A 22,825-nucleotide genomic window follows, 5' to 3' on the forward strand; every position below is an offset into this window, starting at 1 on the left:
AAACGAGATTCCACTTCTTCTTCTTCTTCGACTCACCCAGGCAAGGGTGGAAAGAAAGATCAACCACACATTGAAAAAGATCAATGCATGTGGTGTCACAAGACAGGACACTACAAGAAAGATTGCCCAGGTTTTCTAAGACATTTAATTAAGAAAGGTGAGGATGTTATCATATTTATAGATGAGACCCTGTACGTAAGTTATTCTAAATCTACTTGGTGGATTGACTCAGGTGCAACTGTTCATGATGCTAATTCCTTACAGGGTATGAGTACAAGGACGATGCTACAAAGAGGGGATAGATGGCTGAAAGTCGCCAATGGAGTTAGAGTCGACGTTGAAGCAGTTTGTCAACTCACGTTAGAATTAGAGAATGGCTTTAAACTCCAGTTACATAATGTTCTTTATGTACCCTCTTTGTCTAGAAATTTAATTTCAGTATCATGTTTGGCAGATGATGGTTATAAGTGTCATTTTGGCAAAGAACAGTGTGAGATTATATTTGAAAGTCAGTGTGTTGGTCTTGCCATCCGACAAGACAAACTTTATATGTTGCCTATGCATGAGACTGTGAATTCTGTTAGCAATACTACGAGTATTGAACGTACGACTAACGATGCAAGCAATAAGCGCAAACGATGCGATAACGAGAATTCAGCGAAATTATGGCACTGTCGTTTAGGCCATATTTTGAGGGGGAGAATTGAGAGATTAATTAAAGAAAATATTCTCCATATGTTGGATTTTTCAAATGAAGAATATTACATCGATTGCGTTAAAGGAAAGTACGTTAAGCAAATAAAGAAAGGAACCAAACGCAGTTCAGGGGTTTTGGAGATAGTGCACACAGACATCTGTGGTCCATTTCCCATAAAGTCTGTAGACGGTTATGATTCATTCATAACATTTACAGATGACTATTTGCGTTATGGCTACATTTATCCAATTAAAGAAAGATCAGAAGCGTTAGATAAATTTAAGATTTTTAAGGCTGAAGTAGAAAATCAGCAAAATCTTAAAATAAAAATAGTAAGATCTGACCGTGGAGGTGAGTACTACGGTCGACACACCCTGTATGGCCAAATTCCTGGACCTTTTGCGAGATTTCTACAGGAAAATGGAATAGTAGCTCAGTACTCTACACCGGGCGAGCCTCAGCAAAATGGAGTCGCTGAAAGACGTAACCGTACCTTAATGGATATGGTGAGAAGTATGCTAAGTTACTCCACGTTACCGATTAATTTATGGATGGAGGCGTTAAAAACCGCTATTCATATTCTTAATCGCATACCGAGTAAGTCGGTGTCTAAAATACCGTATGAGTTATGGACAGGGAGAAAACCCACACTAAATTATTTACATGTGTGGGGCTGTCCAGCTGAGGCGAAAGTATTTAATCCAAATATCGGAAAGTTAGACCCTAAGACAGTAAGTTGCCATTTTATTGGCTATCCAGAAAAGTCAAAGGGTTATCGTTTCTACTGTTCTAATGGATATACAAAGTTCGTAGAAACGAGACACGCTGTCTTTTTGGAGGATCAGATGATGAAGGGGAGCACGATAGCTCGGAAGATTGACCTTGAGGAGAAGCGGGTTTTCGTACCTACTCCGATGATCCAAGATCCATTTTTCGTGTTGACCGTTGCTGCTTCAACTACGGTGTCAGCACCTGTTGTTAGTTCTTCACCAGTTGCTGCTTCATCTACAGTGCCAGCACCTGTTGTTAGTTCTCCAGCTGCAGCGATGAGTTAGAATCAGGAACCTGTCCTTCAGGATCCGACAGAATCGGTAGCCGCACATCAAGGGGAGCAACAGCAGCCCCAAGTAGAAGAAGTGCCGATAGCTGAGGCACTGAGAAGGTCTCAAAGAACGAGAAAGCCCGCTATTTCGAGCGATTATCAAATCTATAATAGCGAGGAAATTCAGATGGAGGGTGACCCCACTTCATTTGAAGAAGCCATGAGAAGTGTTCATTCGTCTGAATGGTTGGAAGCCATGAAAGACGAAATGAAATCGATGAGTACCAACGATGTTTGGGATTTAGAAGAAATTCCTGAAGGAGCCAAAACAATAGGCTGTAAATGGGTCTACAAGATAAAATGTGACTCCAAAGGAAATATAGAAAGATATAAAGCGCGACTTGTGGCGAAAGGTTTCACGCAACGAGAAGGGATAGATTACCATGAAATATTTTCTCCTGTTTCATGCAAGGATTCCTTTAGAATTATAATGGCGCTAGTGGCACATTATAATTTAAAGTTACATCAGATGGATGTAAAGACGGCGTTCCTCAACGGGGATCTTTATGAGAATGTTTACATGGCACAGCCAAAAGGTTTTGTCGTGGAAGGAAAAGAAAAGATGGGATGTCGTCTAAAGAAATCCATTTATGGATTAAAGCAAGCCTCCAGATAGTGGTATTTGAAATTCGATGAAACCGTAAGAAAGTTTGGTTTCAAAGAAAATGAGGAAAACAACTGCATTTATGCAAAATTTAAGAATAGAAAATTCGTTTTCCTTATTCTGTACGTGGATGATATTCTGCTTGCTAGCAGTGATATTGATCTGCTATTAGAGACAAAGAAATTCTTGTTCTCAAAGTTCGATATGAAAGATTTAGGTGAAGCCTCATTCGTTTTAGGAATTGAGATTCACCGAGATAGAAACAAGAGGGTTTTAGAATTATCGCAGAAAGCATACCTAGAAAAGGTACTAAAGAAGTACAGTATGCATACGAGTAAGCCAACACCTGCTCCTATAGTCAAGGGCGATAGTTATGGAAAATTTCAGTGTCCCAGAAATCAGTATGAAATCGATCAGATGAAAGCGGTACCATATGCTTCAGCTGTCGGAAGCCTACAGTATGCTCAAGTATGTACGCACCCTGACTTAGCTTTTGTCACCGGGATACTTGGCAGATTCCAGAGTAATCCAGGGATAGAACACTGGAAAATGGTTAAGAAAGCCTTGCGTTATGTGCAAGGAAAAAAAACCTCATGCTAACGTACAGGAGATCTGAATCTCTAGTGATAGAGGGTTATTCAGACTCAGACTTTGCGGGAGATAAGGATGACAGAAAATCCACGTCAGGCTATGTGTTTACTCTCGCAGGTGGAGCTATATCGTGGAAAAGCTCCAAACAGAAAGTTACTGCATCGTCTACGATGTATGCAGAATTTATAGCTTGTTACGAGGCATCGGGGCAGGTTAAATGGCTAAAGAAATTTATACCCGGGTTAAGAGTGGTTGACAGTATAGAAAAACCACTAAAAATGTACTGCGACAATGAGCCTGCAGTATTTTACGCTCACAACAACAAGTCAAGTGGAGCTGCCAAACACATTGACATAACGTTTTATGTTGTTAAAGAGCAAATCCAGGATAATACAATTAGTCCTGAGTATTTGAGCACAAAGAAGATGTTAGCGGATCCGCTCACAAAAGGCTTACCGCCCAATGTGTTCAGAGAACACTTAGCCGGCATGGGTTTACGGGAAAGCCTATGATTCCTGGACAGTAAGGGCCCGAAAGTATGGTTCTATTTCGAACGGAAAAGTATATTATGGCTGTTAATCCAATAGTAATAACTGTTGAGACGAGGCATGCTCAATGTACTAATCTGAATGAAATCGGACGTAAGAAGTGAGTAAGTGAGTTGAGATCAAAGGGGAGAATGTTAGTTTTTGATCTCAACCCGGATCGGTCCAACGACCGATCCGGAGACGGTTACGCGCCCTGATCGGGGGCGCAAAGCCAACCCAATGGCATGTGGGCCCCTGTCGCGCAGCGCCACAATAAAAAGGAAAGGTGGGGGCCGGGGCACGGATGACGAAGTTCACCGCGCGTTTGGGAACCCACCTAAAAACCCTAATCGATCCAATCTAAGGGCGCTGAAGCGACGGGAAGCCCGCCGCCTCTGCACCGAGCTCCGCCGCCTCTGCATCACGTGCCGCCACCTCTGCTGGACTTCACCACCGCCACAGCTCGACTACGCCGTCGCACGACTCCGCCCTCGTCCACGACTCCGGCTCGACTTCTTCATCGCCATGGCGAACAATGGCGATGCCGGGACTTCAATCGGTGGTACGGCATCTAATCCACCTCTCTCTCTGTTAATCTCTCGATTACCTCGCAAATGCTATATTGTTTAGTTAAATTACCGAGCTAATTAACGCTTAGTCGATTTCTAAACCTAACACAAGCACGAATAACTTCAGGTATGCCAATAGATTGATTCTGGTGCAAAACAAAAGCAACATAACACTTGCCAGGTGAACAAGCCCCACAAAACATAGATGATTCAGGGATGTTTGGACCAGGGTGACTAAAATTTAGTTCCCGTCGCATCGGATGTTTTTGACACCAATTAGAAGTATTAAATATAGACTAATTACAAAACTAATTGCATAAATGGAGAATAATTCGCGAGACGAATCCACTAAGACTAATTAGTCCATGATTTGCTAATGTTGTGCTACAGTAAATATATACTAATGATGGATTAATCAGGCTTAATAGATTCTTCCTGTGGATTAGTCTCCGTTTATGCAATTAGTTTTATAATTAATTTATATTTAGTCCTTCTAATTGGTATCCAAACAACGTAACTTAACTCGGATTAAAAATTAGAACAGCTATCGGAAATCAGAATCACCTCGTTAGGCTGTTCCCAGCAGGGAACCTATCCGGCATCCGATGCGGTAAAAGGGTGCTGAAAGCCACTGTTCATGCACCCAGCAGACAACCGATCCAGCTTCCGAAAATCCGGACAGCCTCCGACGCACCCCAAACTGGCGCTGCCTCTCTCTTGTATCGGATCGGTGGGGAGGGCCTCTTGCAGCGACACGTGGTGGAGGGACCAGGGAGAGGGGTGAGCAGCAGTGAAGAGTTTGACGTGGGGACCACAGACCACTCATTTCCGCAACGTTATACGAGAAACTGCTGGAGAGCATCTTTCCTATCCATGCGGGGTCCACGCTGGAGCGGTCTTTCAATGGGTATCCGCTGCCGCACTCTGCTGGGAACAGCCTAGGAAAGGATAGGGAATAGGGGATAGGAGACGGCGCATATCAATAGTCCAGCCCTCTGCTCTTCGCTCGACGGGATGACCAAACAGCGGCGGCGGCTCCATGCGGCGGTCCGCACGACGAGCATCATAATTATGAGAAAAGAAATTCCCTCTTATGCGATTTGGACTATAGTGAGTCAATTATTTCTTTTCTTTACTAACGAAAAGTAAAAGAAATCGAAATTTAATGCTGAATCCCTGTAAAAATTCCCTTCATAGATGACGATTTCACCTCAATTGTTGCCAAACAGATCAAACAAAAAGATGGACAAATCTAGAGCAACGGGATCCAATAGAAACGTGGTTATTGAGTCCATTGGAACAATTCCTATCCAAGGGTTTTGGTCAATAGGAATTTGGATGAATATCAATGTAATAACATCGTAACAACCTTCGTAAAAGAAATGTTACATAGCAACCGAACAATGATTCTGAACCAGATTTATGATTATCGCATCAGAAAGGGGCGAGCGCTAAAATTCACCAAGAGACACCACCCGATAAATACTATATATGAGGGCATTATACCCACCAAGGGCACCATTGCCGCCTACTATCATAATACCTTGCGTGTTTGTTTTGAAAACTTGATAATGATATTATGGTCCGATCTGCTCCAAGTTTCTGAACGATTTGGATCACAAAATACCTATAGGTTCGTTTTGATTCAAAATTTTCCACTCCACGTGCAAGTGCTATGGATCTTCTCTGGAAAGAACGACGAGGATTATCCCGTCCAAATATAATGAACCTGTAATGCATTTATCTCGTACCAAAAAAACAAGATAATGGAGATCTGAACCCGGAGCGTCATACATATATCCTAAGAAAAGAATTGCATGGGCCAAGTTTGCAAATAGGCAGCTGAATATTTTCTTTCGGAACAAATCGCCTAATAATTTTGAAATAAGGAGAAAGGACCTCCCTTTGCCTTTTAGCTTTGGTCCCAGACTCCCAGGTGATGGAGCGGATCGTCCCATAGTTAGAGCTTGGGAAGAATTTTATCGGTTTCAGTTAAAATTATTTTATGCAAATCGAGATATTATAGTATAAAGCTGTTTTATAAGCCGGGTAACAAATAAACTAGAAGTTCAACTTCAGCTTCGCACCGACCCCTTAATCGGGATAATTTTGTTGTTGGCTTCGGGTTTGGGCCATGGCGAGACCCAATTGACCCCAACACGAAACGAAAAGCCGGCGGGGGCTGCCCAGTGCGCAGCGCCACTCCACACTCCGTCCATCCATCCGCCCATACCTCCGAATCTCTCCTGCTGGTAGTGGTTGGTCGTAGTGGTAGCCCTCGAAGCCGCGAGTGATGGCGTCGTGGTCGTCGCCCTCCGCCGCCGCGGCCTCCTCGGGCGCCCGATTCGGCCTCCTCCCCGGCCGGGCGCAGCGGCAGCCCCTCCCCTCCCCGTCGCTACCCCGGGGAGCCCCAAACCCCCGGCTCGTCCTCAGCCGCGGCCATGGCTTCCTCACTCACCCCGGCGCCGCTTCCCCTTCCTCCTCCTTGCGGTGCCGCGCCGTCGCCGCCGAGGTGGAGGGCCTCAACATCGCCAACGACGTCACCCAGGTGAGGAACTCTTCAACGCGCGATTACCGTTGGTTCATGGCCTGTTTATTCGTCTCCCTAGCACATATTCTTCACTCAGCTAGATGCTTAGGTAGTTAGGTGCTACTGTACTAGGATTGCATATGATGGGACCAGGCTAGGATCCAGCCCTACATGTAATCAATCGATGACAGATACTATAGTACTACAAAGTACACTACTAGTGATGATATTAGGAAAACTGACTCAAAGGAATTGCAAAACAGGAAAATAAGGACGCAGGAACTTTTCTTTTTTGACGATCAATTGTCCATTCGCAGCTCATCGGCAAGACACCAATGGTGTACCTCAACAACATCGTCAAGGGCGCTGTCGCCAATGTCGCTGCTAAGCTTGAGATTATGGAGCCCTGTTGCAGTGTTAAGGACAGGTATCCTTTCATTTCATTTCCTTCCATTGGTGGGAAGATTGGCCTTTCCATTAGAGCTAAACTGTTCCAACCCGGTTTGGTTTCAGGATCGGATACAGTATGATAAACGATGCCGAAGAGAAGGGCCTGATTACTCCTGGAAAGGTAAATTGTCTGCATAGGCATATTTTCATTTCTTTAACATATTACCTTGCTTAGTCATAATTATATAAATGGAATTCCCGAAAAAATTATACTCATAAATCATAACTGAAACTAGCCCTATCCAAATGTGAGTACATATGTCTGAGGTAGCCACATGTGCCCTAGTGATGCTTTTGATCAGTGTTCAATATAAATCATGTCTCATTCTTCCTTTCTGCTTACCCTGAATGACTTGTTTTTCTGTCCCCTGTTTCTGCTCAGAGTGTGTTGGTGGAAGCAACAAGTGGAAATACAGGCATTGGTCTTGCCTTTATTGCTGCTTCCAAGGGATATAAGTTGATATTGACAATGCCTTCATCAATGAGTATGGAGAGAAGAGTCCTACTGAGAGCTTTTGGTGCTGAACTTGTCCTTACTGATGCTGCAAAAGGGATGAAAGGGGCCTTAGACAAGGCCACAGAGATTTTAAATAAGACCCCCAATTCATACATGCTCCAGCAATTTGATAACCCTGCCAACCCAAAGGTAACAGGGAGAACTAGCCAAGTGATTCTATCTATAATTCTATATGTCCACTCTGTTTCTAACCTACCTGCCCAATGTTTGTCTTTGTTTGTTTTCAAAAAGGTACATTATGAGACTACTGGGCCAGAAATCTGGGAAGATTCAAAGGGAAAGGTGGATATATTCATTGGTGGAATCGGAACAGGTGGAACAATATCTGGTGCTGGCCGTTTCCTGAAGGAGAAAAATCCTGAAATTAAGGTTTGTTTACATTTCGCTCAAACAAAATCTGCTCTGTTGCATGTGCTTTACAGTCCTTATACGGTTACCTGTATTTAGGTTATTGGTGTTGAGCCTTCTGAAAGTAACATACTCTCCGGTGGAAAACCTGGTATGCTTGTGAGTTGTGATCGTACTTCCTTATGTCCCTGTCAAACTTTTGGTCTTTCCTTACAACTGTTATCCTATTGTAGGTCCACATAAAATTCAGGGAATTGGGGCAGGATTTGTTCCAAGGAACTTGGATAGTGATGTTCTTGATGAAGTAATTGAGGTATGAGCATAAACTAGTCTTATATTTTCTTCAGTATAATCTGAAATTTAATACAAAAGCACGAAAGAAGGGTTATAAATCAACTTATATCTGTGTATGCCATGCATAGAACAGTATTTACAGAAGTATATTTGCATAAGCTACATAATTCTTTGCTTTGGCCGATAACCCTATCCTTTTGCTCTGCCTTGTACAGAAGAGATGTCTCATTGCCACAGGGTTCTGTTTGTTCCTCTTTATCTCATTGTTTATACCTTACTGTTATGTTGCAGATATCAAGTGATGAAGCTGTTGAGACAGCAAAACAGTTGGCTGTTCAGGAAGGGTTACTGGTATCATAACTTGACACGTTGATGCTTTTTATATTGTGTCTAGGACATTATTTTTTGGTGTCATTCCTTTTGAGACATTGTCCCTAAGCTGCAAGCATTCATCTCCCTTTTTTTTAGAGGAAGGATGCTTTATTGATAATAAGTTTCGGCCTGTGCTACAAACCTATACTTGCAGCCATTACGAAAGGAGAAAAAAAATAATGAAACTCAGTAGGCTCTAAGGAACACAAACCTCAAACTCAACATATAGCACAAAGCCACCTTTTTTTTTCCTCGAATTATAGCACAAAGCCACCTACCAGTCCTTTTCAACTACAAAAGGAGCGTCCAAGCATTCATCTTCTGATGAAAGCAGACAAATCATGAGGGACGTGACAGCTAGTGTCCTGTTTTTTCCCATGCCAACTTTTTGAGATCTAGATAGAATCAGTTTATAGGCAGTATCCTTGAGCCAATTTTCTGTTTCTTTTCATTTAACAATAGTGGATTAGGGGGTAAGTAGTAGAAACCTGGACTTTTGTGCACCAGATGATAGGCTTCTCCTCTCAGTCTTTCTCCTTTATATCAAAAAAGGAAACACAAATTAGCACAGCTGGAAACACTCAGCATGATGTGTGATTGAATGCATGTGAAGTTAGGAATTAACAAAAGCCATTTTCCATGGTGTCACACTTGGTAATGTTAGATATGCAGGCAAGGTCATCAACTCATCATTGTTTTTGAAACAAAACTGAGAATCTTGTGCCATTTGAAGACATGTGAATTTTGTGTAGGTTGGAATCTCTTCTGGAGCGGCGGCTGCCGCTGCCATAAAAGTTGCCAAGAGACCAGAAAATGCTGGAAAGCTGATAGTGGTAAGTACAGAATTGTCATCTCCGCTATCACCCTTTCGCAAATACCTTTTGTGATTGTGACAAAACCATGGTTTTCATGGCGTCGCCTAGGCGACAAGGCGCTCCCTTGTTTTGGGCTAGGGCGTCGCCTTAGCCCGCCTAGGCGGCTGGGCGGTGGTGACTTGCCACACCTCGCCTTACCGCCGTAAGAACCATGGACAAAACACAATATCCTAGATTAATATATGTGGTTACATTCTTTTTGCTCATTTCTTCAGGTTATATTTCCAAGCTTTGGTGAGAGGTACCTTTCATCAGTCCTCTATCAGTCGATAAGAGAAGAATGCGAAAACTTGCAGCCTGAGCCATGAGTGGGCCCTTGGTCTTAACAGCATAATAAATGTTTCTGAAATAAGATGCTTAGTCAGCATTTGTGCCTCTGAGAATTGTTACACCACTCCACTTGGCATCATTTGGCACTGTCATCCTTTTGCCGCTAGGACCGGAATTGACGAGGCATGTGGAGAAATATCCATGACTCTCCAACTGTTTCCTCCTTTAGCAAAACAGAAACACTTCTTACATGTCTATACGATTCGGTCTGGTTTGATTGGTAACTGTAGACAACATCTTGTCCATGAATTTTCGAAGTTAAACAAATGTCAATTGGCTGAAGCCGGTGGATATGTTATATACTCTCTTTTTTTTCTTTTGTGTGTGTGTGTGTGTGTGTGTGTCACTATCAGATCACTATCAGATCATCATGCATCTCAAACAAGTGCCAATTGGGTTGAAACAGGATCATGCATCCCAGCATTCCGCATCTGGTTTTTTCGCATATGGCAGGCACGATAAAGCATGTTCCAGATAACAAGAAGGGAACAGCTAGTATGCGATCATGTGCATATTCATTTCTGTTTTGTTTTTCTTTCATGCGATGATGACATGGACGCTGAAGTGCTAGTGTCCGTTGGATGATGTAACGGGTGCGTATTTGATTATGGCCATTGACTGGAAAGGGATTATTTTCAGCTATATGGATAATGGCCATTTCATGGGCATCGTAGACAATTGAGATGCAGCACATGCGCGGTCCTTTTATGTGAGCCTGGAAGTCTGTTGGTTACGGACACTCATGGTGCTTGGATTTCTGTTGTTTTTTCTCATATAGTCCGTATAAATAGCGCATGAAATTTTGTTGCGCACTTACATGCATGGGTATGACATGGGAGGAAAAAACACAACAATATGAGTATCTGGCTACTGGGGCGTACTCTTTTGGGGTTGCGTTTTTTTTTGTTTTTTTGACACGGGGGGTTGCGTTTTTTTGGTTTCAGCAACTCCGTTTCCAAAGTCAAACGATCCGTTCAATGTTGCGCCGTGGATAGATATTTATCGGGGAGAGGAATGCCAACTGCTCAGCCCAGCTAAGCCAAGCCATAACACTATTTTCAGTGGGGAATTTCATTTCACGGATTTGTCATCTAAAAAATATATTATTTGAGAAATAAAACAAATCCTTCTATGCACAATTTCATTTCGCAATTTCATAGATGAGTTATAGCATTTAATTGTGATGCACGAGAATGGATGGAATTAGAGGAAATGAAAACCTCTTGCCGTCAATAGTAGTTTCAACAGGCTTTATAGTGTTGAAAATAATGTAAACCCTGTTTATTCTGATGAACCCATCACTTTTCTATCTTTATAAATTTTTTGTCATACCATCATTTTTACCTACGTGGTAGTTTGTTTAATAAGATTGAAATACCTACAAAACTTTCATCGGGAATACTCCATCATACTATGTGGTTGGATCTTTTGAGTTTAGGTTCAGGCATGTTATTGCTTTCAATTATCTCTATCTCTTCTCTACTGTTACTAAATGTCCGTCAATCAGGATTCAGGTTACCATATATTGAGTTAAGGATCCGAAACCATTTACAATTAGCACATGGCGAGTAAGTAAAATAGAAAAAGACTGAAGTACTCTACCGACACGTATTATATTATTATAAAATACATATTGTATATAATATATATATTTTTATATGCTAATCAATATATTTATGTGGCATCCCGTAGCAATGCACAGACATATTTTCTATCTATTTAAAAATACGTAAAGTACATGAGCTATCTTCTTTTAACTATACAGTGTGTTGTTGAACTCCAAACTTAGCACGGGGCCTATATTGTCGCGCTGTTTGATATATGTGATAAGTTTAGAGACCGCAAGGTGAATTGAAAAATTGATGATATTAACTTTACTCTATCAAATGAAAGTGAGATAACTACACGATGAAATATTTCTATCCAAGTATAGAAACCGGTTGGTTAGCTGCCACTTGTCACAACAATTTGGTGGTGTCCAATTTAGTTGTCACAACCATGCCAAACTAAAAGATGCATAACAAACGCATTAGTGCGCTAAGAACGTGCAACTTGTCATAATCATGATTAGCAACCAAAGAATCGCAGCAGGAAATCAAAGATTGAGGGCCTGTTCGTTTCCTACCCTCTAAACTTTAGACCCATCACATCAAAGAGAATCTTACTATTTAAAAGTATTAAATAAAATCTGTTTATAAAACTTTTTGCACAGCTGGGTGCTAATTCGCGAGACAAATTTAATGAGCCTAATTAATCCATAATTTGCCACAGTGATGCTACAGTAATCATCCGCTAATTATGAACTAATATACTTCATTAGATTCGTCTCGCGAATTAGCACTGGGGTTCTGTAATTAGTTTTATAATTAGACTTTATTTAATACTTCTAAATGATAAAATTCTTTTTGATGTGACTCCTCTAAACTTTAGGCTCCAGAAAATAAACACAGCCTGAGAGTGCTGCCGGAACCAAACCCATGATCAGAAACCACGCGCTCGGACCAGCCGGAGCAAACTGCCCGAACCGTACCGTACGTGCTGCCTGCCGCTCTGTCCATGCCGGAAAACTCCCTATCCCTTCTGACCGCTGCGCCGCTGCTCGGCCGTGGACCGAGGGGCAGAACCGGGATTCCGCAAGTCCGAGGGGACTCGACTGGACTCGACGCGAGGGGAGGGTTTCCCCTCTTGTCTCCTCTCTCTCTCTCTTCTTCCGTTTCCCCCACGAGATTCTTCTCTACGCCGCCAGAATCAGTCGTGCCGCATCGTCGGCGACCTCGCCGCCGGCGACGCGGTTGTACAGCGGGCCCGGGGTCCTTGAACTGAAGTCCTCTCTGGTGGCGGTGGCGGTGGAGGGGCGTCTCCCTCGTCCTCCTCCTCCTGCCGGCCCTCTGCTGCAGCTGGACTGGCGTGGAGTGGAGATCCATCCACCCCGCACTTGCCACGATCTCTTCCTTCTCGTGTCGGTAACCGCCCCGCGATTGCTTGGACGGATTGCTCTGGGGGGTTGGCTTTGCTCGCAGTCTAATCCAAATCTGTCTCGCTCCCTCTACTTCTTCTCTCCGTTCAGTTGGGTGCGGATTTGCGTGCTGTGCTGTGGTGCCGCCCCCAAATCCAATCCATGGTTGGGTTCGGTTTGGTTCGTCTTCTTCAGCGCTCAGGATCAGTCTAGCCGAGGCGCGGGCGCGGTTTGGTTGTCGGAAGACATTTTGGAGCTCAAGTGAACCCCCATGCCCCAGGTGAGGTCCGGCCCCGATGGCGCCGGTGCGGACTACATCAAGTGGATGTGCGGCGCCGGCGGCCGCGCGGGCGGCGCCATGGCCAACCTCCAGCGCGGTGTCGGCTCCCTTGTCCGGGACATCGGCGACCCCTGCCTCAACCCCTCCCCAGTTAAGGTTGCTTGCTCGCTTTGCTTCTTTATTAATCCACTTCTGCTGTATAATATGGATTGCGTGATGGGTATTGATGCCAATGCCAATGCGAATGATGCTTTGCTCTCCCTTGTCTGTGACATTGACGACCATTGCCACTTCATTGATTTTGTGTTGATCATTACCGGCAAGGAATGTGTCGCTTGCATTTTCCCTACCGGCAATATTAGCAGTATGCATAGTGATAGCTCACTCATACGATTTGGTACCGGTTATACATGGTATAGTTGGCACTTGGAAATTACAGCCTTCTTATTTTTTGTGTTTATGCGTATATTGCCTATATTTAGCATTTATCAAATTACTAAGACTAAATGTTTTGATTACTATAGCATTTGCACCGCTTGTAGGTCACTGGCCATGGATAAAGTTTACTGTCACATAAGATCTGTGGCAGGGTAAAACCATTTCCTTACTTCTTACTGTTAATTTAGGATGCTGTAGATGTTCTCCCATTCATATGTAATGCAGTAGCCTCAAATAGAAGCTGTTACAGAAATAATGTACTCCCATCATTCCTTGATTAACTGCTTTGTTTTAATAGGATCACAATTTTCAAAGAGCACGTCCTGAATGCAAATGCCAATATGGTGTCATAAAGATGATGGCGGCACACTAATTATTATCTACCATTCAAGTAATCATAACCTATGAACTAACAAATCCTAATAAAAGTATGATCATATCCATTTGCCACAAGAGTAAATGGAACAATGAATTATACATGCTTGTTATATTATTATATCCATTTGTCACAAGAGTAAACTATGAACTATACATGCCATTCTCTTGATAATTTCTTTTCCCTGCACTACTAACAGCTTTGCTTTTTCTATCTGCAACTGTACAGGGGAACAGAATGCTCAAACCAGAAAAATGGCAGACATGTTTTGACAGTGACGGAAGGGTTATATGTTTCCGTAAAGCCCTTAAATTCATTGTCTTAGGGGTGAGTGAATTATGTATTTGATGTTTGAGGATAATCCCTTTCATGTTCTTTTAGTTGTAGAAGCACTGTGAATGATTTTTTTTCAGTCTTCAGGCTTCACATTCACATACTGGTATCAGATCTGATATATCTGATTTTTTTCATCACCTAGAGAACCATTTGCACAACTACAAATAATTTAACTGCATCAAAGGGGTTACGTAACAAGTTCTACATCCTTTAACAATGTGCAGGGCGTGGATCCTTCTATTCGAGCGGAAGTTTGGGAATTTCTTCTTGGCTGCTATGCCTTAAGTAGCACGTCAGAATATAGGGGAAAGTTAAGAGCTGCTCGAAGGTGATAAATTTTCATGTTTCTTGGTAGAAGTGTCATTATATTTACAAGGTTAAGAGGTTTACATTTTTATGTTCTATAAGAGAATGTTGCTGTAGGCATTAATGTGGTCACCTTTGTATTCGTAAACAAACTGCTCTAGCAAAATTCCCTATCCTTAGTTGTCCCAATTTCCAAATTAGTGTTCTGTTATATTTATAATTATGTGCATACCATAGAAAATGGCATTGGCAATAATGTGTCTCCATGCTCATCTGGACTCTGGAGTGATAGTCTTGACCCTTTGAACTGGTTTTTAAGATACTGCCTTTTTTACACACATTTCCCTTCTATTTCCTTATACGACCTCCTTACACACACTCTCTAGGGGATAAACTGATGTTGTCAATCCAATGTAGATTAGATACTGTGGTTGTTCTGACCTTTTCTATTCCATTTCATGTAACTCCCTCTACAATTAGATTTATTTTCTCCTATCTAGCTCATTTTCATTTTTCTGCTATTTTTCTAATGTTTGGAGCATTTTTTTTTGGCCCTTTTGATTTGTTCCATTTGTGGACAGCGTGATCAGTATTTGAATAAAAATAATTTTAAACCTTTGAGACTAATATTTTCCTTTCTGCTTTTACACCACATGTATTATTGGAAATCTAGAAGGTTCTAACTTGATGCTTTTCTTTTTCTTTCTATGTAGGGAGAGGTATCATTATTTAGTTAGACAATGCCAGAGCATGCACACAAGCATTGGTACAGGTGAGCTTGCCTACGCTGTCGGATCGAAGCAGATGGATGTCAGGACTTTGCCCAAAGAAACTGATAGTGGAGAAGTCAGCACGAGTCAGCAAACTTCACATCAAGCACCTTGCAATGTAGTTGAAAATTCCAATTTGAATTGTGGGTCTGATGGCACACCTCAGTCTCAGAAAAGAAAAGGCTGTAGTAAATCAGCCGAACCAATTGGTTTTAATATACATAATGATAGCTCTGTATATGATTCTTCCAGTTTTATGGTACCTTCCACAGCGGTGAATAGTTCCTTGAGAGATTCCGGAGATTATGATGACATTGGTGAACCAAGGTATGACAGTGAGACCTTCACCAATTTTCCTTCCCTGTCTGGTACAAACTTGTTCGCAAATGGTGGCGAGAATAGCAATGGAGTTGAGGAAAGTCCTTGTAGTTTCTCGGTTCCTGAAGATAGATTAAGGCCTCGTGATGAACGCATGCACAGCTTCCAAATCAATAATAACATAGATCTGATTATAGAGTCGAATTCATTCTCCAATGATCTGTTTCGACCTAGCAACAGTGACTCAGCCATCTTTCACTCGGATGCATACAAGCAGGATAGATGGTTAGATGATGGCTATAGTAAGGAAATTATAGACTCATTGAGGATATCTGGTGCACCAGAAGCAGATTTAGTTGATGGAACCAAATCAAACGGTTCAATTGCCGACAAAGATAGAGTCTCCGAATGGCTTTGGACACTGCATCGAATTGGTATGTTTATATTCTCAATTTGCACAATGCTTGTGGTCTCCTCTAATTGTATTCTAATTAGGGATTAATTTTTTTTTCTTGATGCAGTGGTCGATGTGGTGAGAACAGATAGTCACCTTGATTTCTATGGAGAATCAAGGAATATGGCTAGAATGTCTGATATACTTGCAGTTTATGCGTGGGTTGATCCCTCCACTGGATACTGTCAAGGTTTGCATATTTCATGGAGCTCCGTTTTCTATGTTGTCTGATTATTCTTGACGTATCTAATTCTGAATAACACAAGTGAATTATAGGTATGAGTGATCTGCTGTCACCTTTTGTTGTTATATATGAGGATGATGCGGATGCATTTTGGTGCTTTGAGATGCTACTGAGAAGGATGGTAACTTGCATCTATCATAACTTGGATTGCTGTCCATTAGTTTGGTTTTACATTACTTGATGATGATGTGCATTTCTTCTGCATGTTGCTGTCCTCAGCGTGAAAATTTCCAGATGGAGGGACCAACGGGAGTTATGAAGCAGTTGCAAGCATTGTGGAAGATCATGGAACTGACAGATGTTGAATTATTCGAACATTTGTCGGCAATTGGTGCTGAAAGCCTTCATTTCGCTTTCCGGATGCTGCTAGTGCTTTTTCGCCGGGAGCTATCTTTTGAGGAATCACTGATCATGTGGGAGGTCTGGCTCTTCAGGATATCTGTCTTATTTTGGACAATTTGCAGTTGACTAGTTATTGCAAGAAGTTAACATATGAATTCTTTGAAACCGAGCTATAGGTGAAATATAGGCCTAAATAGTTCATAACAAAAACAGTTTGTGTTTGTAATAACCTATCGATATTAATTTACTTCATTAAAATAATGCGAAGAGATTCTATGTAGCATTTGGTACTGCACATAACCACGGTGAAGTGGCCTTTTGATGCTGTTATTTTACTCGAAATGCTTATAACATTATAATCTTGTTTTGCTAAGCAACTATTCTTGTCTTCAGATGATGTGGGCTGCTGATTTTGATGAAGAAGCAATCAGGCATTTAGAAGAGAACTGTCTAGGACCATTGCTGGTTGATCTGAGGACTGATTTATCATGTGAAGTTAAAGAAGTGCCCCGGATGAACAGTTCCACGAGAAGAAAATCCAAAACCAGGAAATCACATCGTAGGAATGGTGAAATCTGTGGAGCTTGCCACCCTGGAACTAGATCCAGTACAAGAAATCATCTTTGTGGCTTGTCAGGTGCTACTATATGGGCAAGGCCTCAGCAGATGCCGCAACTGAGTGCAAGTGTCCTGGCAAGGAGTGGAGATGACGAACTGCCTATTTTCTGTGTAGCGGCAATCTTGATAATCAATCGCCACAGGATAATTAGAGGGACTCGCTCAATAGATGATGCAATCAAGGCAAGTTCAGAAACTCTTTTCTTTCTTGTCAATTCAATCCTTGTGTTTTGGAAATCATTGCTTGTAGCTATTTACTCAATCACAATGGACATTCTTCAGATGTTCAACGACAATGTGCTGAAAATCAATGTAAAAAGATGCGTACGCTTGGCCATCAAGCTGAGGAAGAAGTACTTGTACAAGGTAAATTCTGATGCTGCACTGTTGAACTTGTTCTCCATTAACTTGGGTCTTATAAACATCAGCACCATCCACTCTGAGGTTGGTTTTTGAGTGTTCTGTCTTGGCATTTGAAGCAGTCATTGAAAGGAGGCTCGAGTGACGATAAGGAAAGTTGAAGGGTCTGCATTTCCATTGTAGAAAAAAAACTAGGTATTTCTCCATCATGCACTGCTGTATAGGGATGGTGGAGTGGTATTGGCCAGAAGTCTGGTACATCTCCAAGATCCGTTACTCAGCATTGCAAGGTATGTAGTGCACCGGCTCTCTTTTTGCATCTGTTTGTTGGCTAGACAAGAATTGTGGTGGAGACCCAGTAAGTGTTGGCAGATGGCAAATGGCTGACATATTTGTGGTTGCCTTGTTTCAGGAAACCTGTACATACTAGTATACTGAACACAACAGATGAAGCTGTGGAAGTAAAGAAAAGAAGAAGAATTGATTCCACCGTGTAGCCGTATTGTTGGTGTTGTTATTGTTTTTGTTGTGCCCATTTGGCAGGGATCATGTCCATGATGATTGTATTTATCGATCTGGAGGTTTGCGTGGAGTGTGCCCTCTGCAGGGCATGCAAACCACACGGAAGAACGGAACAGAAAAAAGAAAGGGTTGAAGTGTACAAAGTGTGAACCGGGCAATCCATTCTTTGGAGCAAAACTAGTTTAAGCGGTTTCACGTCAGAATGAAAATAATTTCATATTATTACCCAGCGTCTTGCACCATTTTGTTTGAGTTGCCACACCACATTCTATCCGGTAGAGTTTAAACAAGGATTGGCGACTGAAACGGGTTCAAACTGATGTTTGGGCAATTATCTCACAAAAACATCGCACAGCCCAGGATCCCATTTGGGCAATTATCTCCCTGGCCCAAGAGCCCAGGATCCCGATTGGGGGCAATTACCGCCTTGGCCCACGAGCTCGATTAGGTGATTACCCCAGCGGCTGGCGCCAGCGGGGGCACTCGCGCTCTTTCCCTCTCCTGTTCTGCGGCCGCCGCCACAAACCCTCTCACCGTCGGCGACCTCCCCGCCGTCGCCATAGACTGGTTGCGATAGGCCAGACCTCCATCCGGTCTTGTTGGCAAGTAACCCGAGCTTCCTTCCTTGGGTTCCGTTTCGCGCTCAAGCAAATCGAATTCTTACTTCGTTTCCTTCCATTCAGTTTGTTGTAGTGAGCAAGATAAACCTAGCCAAGGGCACCGGAAAAATTTGGGGATTCTTCAACCGAAGCTCGCCCCCTGTGTAGAGAGGGCTTCAACATGATGAACCAGCACAAGGAGGAGGATGCCTTGAGAGGTCGCGCGGTCAAAAACCAGAAGGTGCCTCCCAACTTTGCTTTGCTTTCATTCGTTAACATTTTTGCGTCATAATGTGCTAGATATATTTTGCTTTCGAAATCCTTACCTGTCTTTGCGTTATGTTCCGTGCAGGCGATATGGGACAAGACCCTGGAGATGAGATTCCTGCTGCAGAAGGCGTTTTCCACTTCTAACAAGTTGCCCCAGGTCTTGCTCCCAGCTTGCTGCAGCAAATATCTTCTTGGGCTTTCCGTACCTGTTCCCCTCTCTGATGCAGGATTGTCGCTAGGTTGAATTATAAGCTCAAACATATTCTGATTTTGCTCTTGCAGGAACCCATCAAGACAAGGTTTTGCAATCATGATAAGGAGATAGAGCAAGCCTACGAGGACTTGCTGAATTCGTCAAAGCAGACTCTGGCTAGCATGACGGAATTGCAGGAGGTACGATTAGTTGCATACATTATTTTTTTCTCCTTTCAATGCTATGGTATTTAATCAATATGAATGAAGGATTTCTTACTGTACTTAACATCTAAAACTACCTATAGGCTTTGCTGGAGAGTAACCAGGTTGCAAAGGATGCCAATGGTATTGCTACTCTCCATTCAGTTCTTGTTGTACTGATAAAACTGCGATATGCAATCTATTTTTGTTCATAATTCTTGACTTGATTCCAGAAATTCCTTCTGCCTCCAATGGAGAGAATGACGAGTGGTCAGAAGTACAGAGATTGCAGACAAGGTAAATTTTGTGTTAAAATGTAACTAGCTAACCATCAGTGCTTGAAAAGGACTTTAATGTGCTATGCAATTATTTATGGTTGCTTGCACCTTTTTGAGTAATCTCTCTCTTTTTTTTACAATACCATTACCATTAAAACTGTCCATTTCATACTTGAATGCATATCAAGTCCTGGTAGTTAGATTTCTTTTATAGTTTTATGTGTAATTAAAATCTGCTCTAGCCTCCTAATACAGCTTCTATTTAGCTTTTTAGATACTAAACTCTGATATAGCCAGTGTGGAAAAAGTAGTAGCCAACATACTACCACCCATGCAATATTCATTGCGTAAAATAACTTGTATGATTGGACACTAGATTGAGTTACCATCCTGGGTCTCAGTTGTTCTTGCTTGTTGCCTGAGACTGCTGTATGAGTCTCAGCCATAAAATTGCAGTGCCAATTGCCAGGTATCCAATCTAATATGAAATTATTGGCTGTCCAGCAAACTAATTATTTTTTTTCGTCCTATAAATTTCTACAGTCGAGAAAGCCCCTTATGTTTGAAGTAGATGGAAAAAGGCTAAGCTATTCACTTATGTAATGCAAATAGAGTAATGTGACATCTTTAATTAAGTGCTTGGAAGTATTGCTTGATTGACTTCTTTCACACAGTTTCTCTTGGTTTCATTCTGCAACCACCTCTTTTTTTTCCGGGGATTGTTACTGACCGGCAATTGCTATATTGGTTTTTGTGTTGTGTTAGCCAATATTTTTGTATGTTCCAGAAAGTATATTGGTTTTGAGACCAATATGGCCATCCTATATGTAAATTTTGCTTTGTGTTAGCATCCTTCAAGAAAGTTATACCGGTTCCACAACATCGGATTCAATGATGTGCAAGCATATGAGGCAACAGACATTAAGAAAAATTACAATTAGATCTCAAGGATACATTGCCATAACATGAAAACTCTGAGTGGGAAATCAAAAGTCCCAATAGTTATATGTTTGCCAACTTTCAGCTTTTGCATTTGCAAATATGCTGCTTGGTGTTTCAGTGCTTGGTTTTATGTGCTCATACAAAATTAACCTGATTTTGGTATTTATTTGTATATAGGATAAAGACATTTAGAAATACAGAGATAGATAAATGGCAGAGGAAAATACAGGTGACAACGGGTGCTGCTGCACTGAAAGGAAAGCTACATGCATTTAATCAGGTTGCCTGAATACTTATTTAGATACTTTGGTAATTTTACTCTTAACAAGTCTCAATGACTAAATCTAAAGCCTATGTACTCTTTTACCTTGTGTGAGAACAGAACATAAGTGACCAAGTTGCTGGTTACATGAGAGATCCAAGCCGAATGATTAACAGGATGTACTTGACCAAATCTGCCGTTGGTGTATTCGGAGAGGTACTTTAGATACATCTATCATAAAGGACAACCAATCATATTTGTGCACCTTCTTAATTATTAGCATGTAAGTCTTCCATTTATATTTCAGGATGCAGGAGAACCTGGAGAAGCTGAGGAGGTTTGAGCATTTTACTTGTTCTCTTGTGATTCTTTCAAATCCCCGTGTCACCTTCAAGCTACTGAAATTTTACAGTTCGTAGTTCATTGAGGCTCATTTCTTTCAATTGAGATTGAGATGGATATTCTTTTTTTCTAGACTTAGTTATTTATCTGACACATAAGATTTGATATCAGAATGTTTTTGTTTATACAATTAGAGCATATATACGTGGATTGCACTTGCTGGCCTCATTTCTTCTCCTTGCTCCAACTTAGGGGCGCATTGTGGAAGGTGATCCTGAACTTATTGATGATTCTGAGTTTTATCAACAACTTCTCAAGGAGTTTCTCGAGTCATGTGATAGAGGATCATCAGGTGAGTTCATCTATATTTACACTGGCAAGACCAGGCAATATCAGCTCCAGTTATCCAGCATATCAGTCTAATATCCTGTTGCAATTTGAATTTGTAGCCTTTTGAAAAATACACTAAATTTATCTGGATTTTTTTATATCTATCTCAATGTGCATACTGAAATCTGGCTCATCTGGCAAAATATGCATCTTTTTTTTTTGGAGAAATTTTGTTGATGTGTTCTTAAACTTGTACCTTTCAATAGTTGTAAGAAGTGTATATGTTTCTACTTCCACCTTAAAACACTTGTCACCGTTTAATGTATGCAGATTCGGCATTTTATGCTCTACGAAAGCAGCAGGTGAAAAAGAGAAAGCTTGTTGATCGCCGGGCTTCAAAGAGCAGAAAGATAAGGTTTGGTCTCTATTCTCCTCTGCTTGTTGGCTGCAAGAGAAATTTTCCAACTTGCTTAACTTACTTTTGGGTTATCGTGTTCTTTTTTCGCTCTTATGTGATTTGTCCAGGTATCATGTTCACGAGAAGATCACTAATTTCATGGCCCCGGTACCCATGGCTCTTCCTCCAATGGCCCCGAAGTTGTTTGAGAATTTATTTGGCACGAGCAACTAGAAATCCACCGAAGCTTGGGTCCAAATTTCACATAACTTGTAGCAATTTTTGTAGTTCTAAAATTGTAGCATGCATGACGTTGCTACGGACTTGAAACTGCCAATCAAACCTTTTTATGGTCTGCTCAGTTTCGTGCATCGACAAGCAGATGTAAGCTTGTCCGCCATTTAAATTACTTCTGTTTGGGCCTAACCAGTGCCATGGTCTAGCAGCCTGGTGCGGTGACGTGATGGTCGGCCCACGGTGACTCGGGAGATATCCTATGAACACTAGCTAATTTGAACGCTGTGCATTTTCTGGAAATTATGTTTCTCAAAATTTATCCAATTTAACTGTAGGTAGGACAACACACACCCTCTAAATACAAAGACTCAAATACAAATAACTGACATGGGTCTTTAAGACACAACTTTTACTGCTAATTTTTGCTAGTAATGCTTGGCCACGGACGTCCGTCCGGACGCTCGGACACCGCACCCTGGCCCCCACCTCTTATCTACGTATGTCGCTTCCATCTGCTCATTTTGCTGCCACCAACCGTATATCGTACTTCCTCCACTCATTTCATCCACGTCGTTCCCTCTGCTAAAGAGAAAAAAATAGGAATCTCTATTGTTACTGTAGAAATTTATTTTCCATAATCTTTTGA

General features: G+C 41.8%; 3 protein-coding genes across 5 annotated transcripts; all 3 read left to right on the plus strand.

Annotated features, from left to right (window-relative positions):
* The first annotated feature begins 6,222 nt into the window (after nt 1-6,222).
* LOC112893686 (cysteine synthase-like) lies at nt 6,223-10,122 on the plus strand. The gene is made up of 10 exons (XM_025961144.1): nt 6,223-6,638; nt 6,938-7,047; nt 7,134-7,191; nt 7,453-7,716; nt 7,819-7,956; nt 8,035-8,086; nt 8,169-8,248; nt 8,521-8,580; nt 9,354-9,434; nt 9,692-10,122. Exons 1-10 carry the CDS (start codon nt 6,384-6,386, stop codon nt 9,782-9,784), a joined length of 1,191 nt encoding a protein of 396 aa, XP_025816929.1. The 5' UTR covers nt 6,223-6,383; the 3' UTR covers nt 9,785-10,122.
* Nucleotides 10,123-12,474: 2,352 nt separating this feature from the next.
* Nucleotides 12,475-18,348, plus strand: LOC112893033 (small G protein signaling modulator 1-like). 3 transcript variants are annotated; one of them, XM_025960175.1, is made up of 12 exons: nt 12,475-13,198; nt 14,085-14,183; nt 14,417-14,520; nt 15,212-16,020; nt 16,108-16,230; nt 16,317-16,405; nt 16,504-16,704; nt 17,020-17,185; nt 17,264-17,427; nt 17,527-17,610; nt 17,724-17,894; nt 18,017-18,348. In XM_025960175.1, the coding sequence occupies exons 1-11, from the start codon at nt 13,034-13,036 to the stop codon at nt 17,763-17,765; spliced, it is 2,046 nt and encodes a 681-aa protein (XP_025815960.1). In that variant the 5' UTR covers nt 12,475-13,033; the 3' UTR covers nt 17,766-17,894; nt 18,017-18,348. The 3 variants fall into 3 exon arrangements, with proteins under 3 accessions (XP_025815960.1, XP_025815958.1, XP_025815957.1); XM_025960173.1 differs by having other exon boundaries at nt 12,476-13,192; nt 17,020-17,427; XM_025960172.1 differs by having other exon boundaries at nt 12,478-13,198; nt 17,020-17,427.
* A 249-nt stretch (nt 18,349-18,597) lies between these two features.
* LOC112893034 (protein BFR2) lies at nt 18,598-22,303 on the plus strand. The gene is made up of 11 exons (XM_025960176.1): nt 18,598-18,966; nt 19,078-19,152; nt 19,278-19,388; nt 19,496-19,535; nt 19,625-19,688; nt 20,789-20,891; nt 20,994-21,089; nt 21,181-21,210; nt 21,468-21,567; nt 21,876-21,960; nt 22,071-22,303. The coding sequence occupies exons 1-11, from the start codon at nt 18,907-18,909 to the stop codon at nt 22,174-22,176; spliced, it is 870 nt and encodes a 289-aa protein (XP_025815961.1). The 5' UTR covers nt 18,598-18,906; the 3' UTR covers nt 22,177-22,303.
* Nucleotides 22,304-22,825: the final 522 nt, after the last annotated feature.

Source organism: Panicum hallii, chromosome 5 (genome assembly GCF_002211085.1).
Source record: "Panicum hallii strain FIL2 chromosome 5, PHallii_v3.1, whole genome shotgun sequence".
Lineage (NCBI taxonomy): Eukaryota > Viridiplantae > Streptophyta > Magnoliopsida > Poales > Poaceae > Panicum > Panicum hallii.